General features: G+C 44.0%; 1 protein-coding gene across 1 annotated transcript in view; it reads left to right on the forward strand.

The window, feature by feature from the left end:
* The window catches only part of DKK2 (dickkopf WNT signaling pathway inhibitor 2), a 32,059-nt gene that overhangs the window by 21,485 nt on the left and 3,015 nt on the right, over positions 1-7,559 (forward strand). The window contains exons 2-3 of the mRNA XM_026050875.1: positions 6,558-6,708; positions 7,309-7,458. Coding sequence (XP_025906660.1) covers positions 6,558-6,708; positions 7,309-7,458 — 301 coding nt within the window. The remainder of the gene's footprint in view (positions 1-6,557; positions 6,709-7,308; positions 7,459-7,559) is intronic.

Here is a 7,559-nt window from a genome sequence, read left to right on the forward strand (position 1 = left end):
GTGAGGTCTATAAAATYGGGGGTAAAAATGACTGTTCCCCAAACTTCTGAACTTTCTTTGATAATGTCTTTTTTCAAGTATAGGTTTTGGCGGGGGGGAGGGGTTTATGGGGGGAGTTTAGGAGGAGGAAGCCTACTTGAAAATCAAGGTTGGTGTTTGGAGCGCGAGAGGCTCCCGCTCTCTGCAAGCATTGGAAAGGAAACCCTGCCAGGTAATGTCATGGCTGTGACGTAAAGAAGGGGCCCCTGTGTAAGCTGAATGTTTCCAGCGCAGGAAATGCTGTGTTTCSTTTGGAATAGCGGGATTCATCACGGCGGTGCCAGCATGAATCTAAGGTGGAGAACTTGCCATATAGGTGTGATGTAAAATAAAGACCTATAGTGGTGCTGCCTGGGAACCTTTTGTTGTATGTGCTGTGTCCTGGGCATGGTCTTGTGCCTGTCTGTGGTACAGGCAATACACAACTGCCTGTCCTTGGGGTACAGTGTGCTGGCCTTCCAGTCGTTTGGAAAAAATAGCTAATTCTGGGTTTTGTCTGGGTGGGGATTGTAGAGAGAACCTGAATTATCTTGTGAAGTGCATTAAGTGCCTTATTCCTGTGAGTGAACACTTCATAGCTGTTATAAAATACCCTGAACTAAGACTCATTTAATTCAAATGTAACCAAATGTAATTGATCCACTTTAAATTTGCATTTCTGTGAATCTAGAGTAATTTGAGTTTGGGTTGCGGTCTTTCAGGTGGGCTTTTTCCAAGCGTGCTCCAGAAACCAAGCTGCGCTCAAATGAGCACCCTTTACCGCCTCCCAACAGGACRTAAAGCAGAGGTAACTCGGCAAGAAAAGGGCATGAATTATAAGCTACTGAATAAGAGGAGATACAGTTGTACTGGAAACCTGAAATGCTGGTCAAAAATGTCCAGTGTGAGCAGATGATCGAGCAGGGTAGCCAGCTCTGTGCATAGTCACCACTGCTCTCGTGTTTGTATGTATGTATGTACGTCATTTGATTCTCTCTCCTGTCCCAGACTCTGACGCAGGTGCCCGGAGCAGGGCTGTGTCATTTGGAGGACAGAGAGAGTTGTTTTTCACACCGTTTTTGTTAGGATGGGGAAAGCCTCAGTCGGCACCCACACGCTTCCTGCAGGCTGCCACTTCAGAGGGACCCTCAGCGAGATTTGTTTTCTTGGGTGTTACGATCTGAGTTTTCTTTGGCTCTAGCAACCGTGAGAGCTGGACTACTGCATGCTTTAAAAACGTCCTTCCCCTGGTGGTCTTGCAGTGGATCGAGTATTTATTGTCTTAATAATGCGGGCTTCTGGGGCCGTTAGCTGTGCAGTTCGGGGGAAGGTTCTTGGGAGGTTACGGTATCTGTATCCACAATGTAGCGCTGTGCGAGTCTGACCTCGTGAACAGCAGTGCTGGTTCAAAGTCAAAGAGCTAAAAATAAGTCATTGCTAGAAGAAAGTGCCTGTGCGTAGATTAGYGGCAGAAAATGATGCTTTCTGCACCGAATCTGGCATGAAGTGGGCTCAGAGATGCTGTATTATTTTAATGAAGTGGAGGCTCAGTAAGAAAAATCAAATTAAGTTGAATGCAGCGACTGAACGGAGTCAGTCTGCTCGGCTGCGAGCGAGCCCGGTGTGGTCTGTGCTGCAGCAGTCGCCGGGAGCCGAGGCTCCCTGGCGAGAAGAGGCTGAGACAGAGGCTGCGTCTGGAGCTGTCTGGGAGCGCAGCGGGGGCTCCTCCGTGGGATAAAGGAGCTGGGGCTCCTTTCTGCGTGCGCAGCGAGAGCACTCGCTATCATCCAGGCATGTGCGGAGCTAAGAATAGAATAAAGCAACGTCAGCAAAGTGCTGTGGGAAAACTGCACTGCTCCAGATGGCTCCTGATAAGCTCTCTTCTCATTTGGGATTAAAACCAAAATAGTAGTAAGTGATGGTCATTTCCCATTCGGATCTTATTTTACAGGTTTATTTAGTAGCTAAAATAAAGCTAAGCGAAGTGTGCTAGTCAGGCATGGATTTGTCTGAAACATTTGGGAAAATAAGGATTGGTCTAAGCTTTAATTACTTGCAGAAAAAAATAGTATCAGTAAGAGTTTAAACAATTTTGTGTTTTTTCATTTTTGTTTGCTTTGTCTAATTCATGTGGTACTGAATGAAAGGCAGCAGTCTGTGTCCTGCAGGGTTGCATTAGGGCTTCTCATTGAGCTTCCAAGAGAGGCTCTTCGTTCTGTCTCCAAAAGCCGCCTGGGGGATAAACCCCAGGTGTGATCTAGCTCTGCCTGCTGCACATCGCATGCAGCCGCCGCGGCTCTGCTAAAGACCAAAGCAATTCTGAGGTCCCCGCTCGGAATCCCTCCCAATGGAGGAGTCAGAAAATGACTTGCGTTCTTGGTAATTATTCTTGACATGGGGCTGTTTGGGTAAAGCACATGTTTGCATTTCCTAATTCGCTGGCTTGCTTTTACTTGGGATTAACTAATTCTAGAGAGACAGAAAAGCAAGAACAGACCTGGCACCCATGTGGCTATTTCTTATGTTTGCTTTTGGGAACCAAGTCCTTGGTCAGGAAGATAGATTGGTTCCTTTGATTGACACCACTAGGTGTTGAGAGGATGTCSCCCTAGCGTAAGTACTCGGTGTAAACCAGCTCTGAGCAGGAGAGCCACACGACACAGCCTACAGTGCTGCAGYTTCAGCTTTGCAGTATGAAATATGCTTGTAAGCTACAGAAGGCAGCAATAAGCGCAGACCTGTTAATCCTCTTTTGCATGAAGTATCACTTCTAGGTAGTCCCTTCTGGTGTTTACACAAATTACTGCTGGAGCTGCTGGCTCTCTATGCAGTCATCTGGATGCTGTGTTGTTAATGCTTTCTTTTTTGGGTGCAGGGACCTTGGGTGAAGCCAATCAAATAGGGTTTGATGTCCAGTTTCTCTCACAGGTAGGAGTTGTAACCTTTTATCAAAATCAAATTTTCTATTGCTAAGAGATTGGTAGTAAAGTCTGGAGTCATCGGAGCAAYTGAGCTAGTGGCTGAGACCGCCTGTGCTGGATGAGGGCTGACACAGTTCAGGTAAAAATGCCCGTTTCTGCTGTTGATGCTTTTCTCTGGCACAGCTAGTACAGCGTGGAGCTGCTTCCATGTACAATCAAACGAGACCTCATCCCATCTGCAAATGAAAGCTGGGTGAGAGAGACACTGTCTGAGGGTGTCTACTTCCTCCTTACTGTCTGCATCATTTTTCTTGAGTATTTTAGATAAACACTCTTGGTGTTTAGAGTATAAATTCAGGAAAAGCAGGAATGTGGATTCCTATTCTGTTTCTATCTCACTCTCCAAAGAAGTTAATGTTTACGGGCTTTGTGACTTGTCTAGTAAAAGTTATCCTTGATGGACTGGKCCTGGGAACGCCATGGCATCAAATGTTCAATGCTTGCTTAAATGTTTAGTTTAAATCTTCCAATGTTGCATAAAATCAAATACATTTTTGTTGTGCGTTTTTGGGCCCTCACTTTTCACAGTTTGGAACGACTGGAGAGAAAAGTGCTCAGCAAATACAGGAATTGGGAATCCAATCTGAAAACGCAGCTCTCTGCCACAGGTAAATCTGTTTTTGTCCGTGCTACTACTGACCTGACAGCCTGGTGAAGGGGTGAAAAAAAATTAAATAAGATTGCAGCTTYGGGGTGTGCTACATATTCTATCTCCATTTCATCTGGTTTCCCATAATATCAAAGCTGTGTTTAGTGGATAGAGATTTATGACCAGACAAAGATACATAGAGACGAAGAATGTGAGAGGGTGATTTGCCTTGTAGAGCTGGTTATGGTTGCTGGGGAAGCAGAGGCTGGTTTACAGCTTGCTTTTTCCCTCTCCATCTGGGACTGATTTGTATCTCTCTGATGCATGTAGGAAATGTTCCCAGCCTTTCTCTGAACGTGAAGATGGTGTTTGAGGCACTCGGGCAGGAGGTTCTGAGCACCTTGAGTGGGGCACAGCCAATGGCTGCAAAATGCAGCCGAGTCCCGCCTACTCTGTGGATATTGTGCCTTTTTATATGCCTGTCTGTTCTCCTGTAATTTAAAATAGGCATATGTAGATGAGCCCAGCTACTGCCTATGTCAGGATATTGTGTACTCATTTTTTCCTTCTGTTAGCTGAAGCTATATACAGACTAACCTTTTATTTTTATATATTATTATTTATATATGTTTATTTTCCTTCTGCTTTATTACTGAATACTCTGCAGAGATAAATTTACTTTGCTGGAGGTGGAAGTTAGCCCACTAAATATCTTGTGGCTCAGAGACAGATATATATGTATATGTATATATTACACACCTACATTTTTGCTTCAAGCTGTGTTTGATAACTAAGTTATTGGCTATTTGCAAGAGGCGTTTCATGTAGCTGTGATCTTTTGGCTTTTCACGTGGATTCCCCACGGGACAAACTGATCAGTGGATGTGCTGCAGTCATTTGTACCTAAATATTTTTGGCTTCTTTTTGTACTTCAAAAGGTATCATCTTGATTTGGGATGGGGGCTCTAGAGCAGGACTAGAGSCTGAGTTATGTTCCTTCCCTTGCTGATGTTTAACTCAAAAAGTCTTTTGCCAGATTTACCATTTTTAAAGATGGAGGTGAGAGAGTTGGTGATTATGTGAATGCCTTAAGGATCTTCAGAATATTGCTCAACCTAAAAAGACAGAAGTAAAATGTGCCTTATGTATGGTATGAGAGCATTCATTGCCGCCATTCAGCATTGAAGACCTCTCTCCTTTTATAGCTATTTGTGGGTCTGCATGAAAACTGCAAGTAGGCTTCTTGCTGCTGTTGCAGGTGTATGTCACATGCCCATCTCGGGGCGGGGGAGGGCGGAAAGATATGGTTGTGAGGGGCTTGATGACAGACAAGGTCTAACGGACCTTCCACTCCAGGTTCAGTTAGTTCATCTGTTCTTTATTTGTATTTCCCCTTCCTAGCAGCATTAGAATTTTCCAAATTCGCTGTAACTTGGAATGCCTCTATAAAAACTACATAAAATCCTTTGCTGTAAGGTACCTAGTTGAGTGAGGTCCCACTTAACTCTAGGAAAACTTATGCAGCCAGCACCTTGGTAATTTTAAAATAACTTCTGACAAAGAAAACTGCTTATAAAATCACCTGGAAAATGCCATGGGCCCCCCAACTAAAGGTRCTAGAGAAACTTGGTGCTTTTTGTATCAGGTCTCTTGTCTGTTCTGCCAGGCTCAACATAATGGCACAAAAGCAGAAAAAAGTTCTTCATCTAGAATGATTATTTTTCACAGAAATTCTCAACTCTAAATATTTTGTTTCTGAGAACAATACACTCAAGGCTTGATTTTAGGATATTACAGAAGTAATCATTCTAAATTGAAAATCAGTCAGTTGAGCTTTTGTTTKTGTTAGGCAAATGATTATAAGAGTCATTTTGAACACAGTGAATGCAATGCTTTGATTCATTAAAATTGCTGGATAAAATTAGTTGAGAAAGTGTAAACATCATTTTCCAGAAAGCATTCCAGATTTATTTTCATCTTTTTATCTAAACAAATTCTCCAAATACAATTTGGAGGAATGGAAAAAATCTATAATGATTTTAATAGGCTCTAAAATTAGATGCAGACAGGAAAAATAGTTGTAATTGTGTGGGAATCGGCAAAAGGGTGTGGCAGTGTCACGATGCTGCTTCAAACCACGGTGTCGTTCTGTCTGCAGTGAMCTTCTCTGACACGCTCCATAAGGAAGGCTGTATAGGGTGTTTGCACTCAGTGCCTACTTTTTTTTTTTTTTAATAGTTGTTTTCCTGTAGGATAATACTGGTTTTGATTAGTAGAGGAGAACTGTACATGTGTCTCTGCTTGTGGGGAGCTAAATATGCAAGAGAGTTTGTGCTGTCCAACGCACTCCGTGCTACGTGTCATGGGAATGTTGTTTAGCAGGTAGCAATTGATGCTAAGGGCAGAAGTGAAGAAAATGGTATTCGTGTGCACGCTGAKGAGGGAGGATTGTTTGCGTTCAAAGAGCCCAGCTGGTGTGGGACAGGAGGGGGTGCCACTAGGGTACAGATGTTCACTCTGCGAAACCAATGAGTTTGACAGCGCTCAAGGAAAAATGCCTGCTCCCTGTTTGAACCCACAGTTAAGTACTAGCTAATGCAGACTGTATTTGGGACTTGTATGGACTGAGAGAAGTTTTCTGCCTCCACTTGTTCTTCGTTCATTCTTTTAAGCTCTTGTCTATGAACCAGAGGTCTGCATATCTTGGAGCCCACAAAAATACAAGGACTCTTGGGCCAAAATACACCTGAGACAAGGAAAGAGAAAACCGTTGAGCTCTGGSTGTCTTCATCTCCCTGATTCTTGAGGCTGATACAGCTTTGACAGCAACTTACAGAGCCCAAGGGCGCCTCTATGGCATCAAATGAGGCATCCCCACCCGTGTCTCCCAGTCCCAGTGAATGGTATCGCGCCCGTTGTGCGGTGCGCAAGGGACTGCCTCACTGCAAACGGCTCCTTTCACCCACCAGGTCTATCCTTGTACTAACGACAAAGAATGTGAAGTTGGGCGATACTGTCACAGTCCGCACCAAGCACCGTCTGTGTGCATGCTGTGCAGGAGGAGGAAGAAGCGTTGCCACAGAGATGGCATGTGCTGCCCTGGGAATCGCTGCAACAACGGTATGTCTGCCCTTTCTCATCTTTCTCTCCCTACAYTGAGCATTTCAGTAATCACTATTGAAAATACACCTATTTCTCTGCATATTTTAGGCAAAAGTATTTATATTTGTGTGACTGTACTTCCTCTTCTAAACAATTAAAAACGTTCAAATATGGAATACAGTATTAGCTATGTGTGCTACCTGTCCTGACTTTTTTTTTCTCTTTGAAAACATCCTGGATGATCTTAATATTATTACTGTACTCCTGGATTAAGCCCATCTTTCAAAATGGCCTAGGAAACCAGTCTAATCTATGACTCTGTGAGCCTAACACTTAATGAATCCTTGAACTACTGAAACCACTCCTTGGTGGYGTAACCTTATGTCTGTGTTCCCATGCTGTGTAAAGATGCCTCATGCAGAGACAGGTGTGAGCCCTCTCAGAGTGKTCTCCAGCTGCTTAGATCCAAGGAGAAGCAGTTAAGGTGAAATTGGATGCGGGGGAGCAGTTAGAAAGGAGAGGTCCCCACAGTCTCAGGGTCCCCATCCTCATCCAAGCACCTTTCAGTTGCTTTTCCTCTTGTTCTTCTAAGCTATGCCTGACTGACTTTSCTTGCAGGTATCTGTATACCAGTGACTGAAAGCATCCTTACACCTCACATCCCTGCTCTGGAAGGGCCACGCAACAAGAAGAAGGGTCACTACGCTAGTAAGGATTTGGGATGGCAAAAATTAGGAAGACCGCAGTCCAAGCTGTCGCACATAAAAGGTAGGATGTCTGTTGTAGATTGTTGTGTTGTTCCTTCAAGAACAAGACAAGACAAGAAGTGAAATTGACGAGAAGTGAAATTGACGAGAAGTGAAATTGAC

This window comes from Nothoprocta perdicaria, unplaced genomic scaffold, assembly GCF_003342845.1.
Source record: "Nothoprocta perdicaria isolate Ctin4 unplaced genomic scaffold, notPer1 scaffold_71, whole genome shotgun sequence".
NCBI classification, from domain to species: domain Eukaryota; kingdom Metazoa; phylum Chordata; class Aves; order Tinamiformes; family Tinamidae; genus Nothoprocta; species Nothoprocta perdicaria.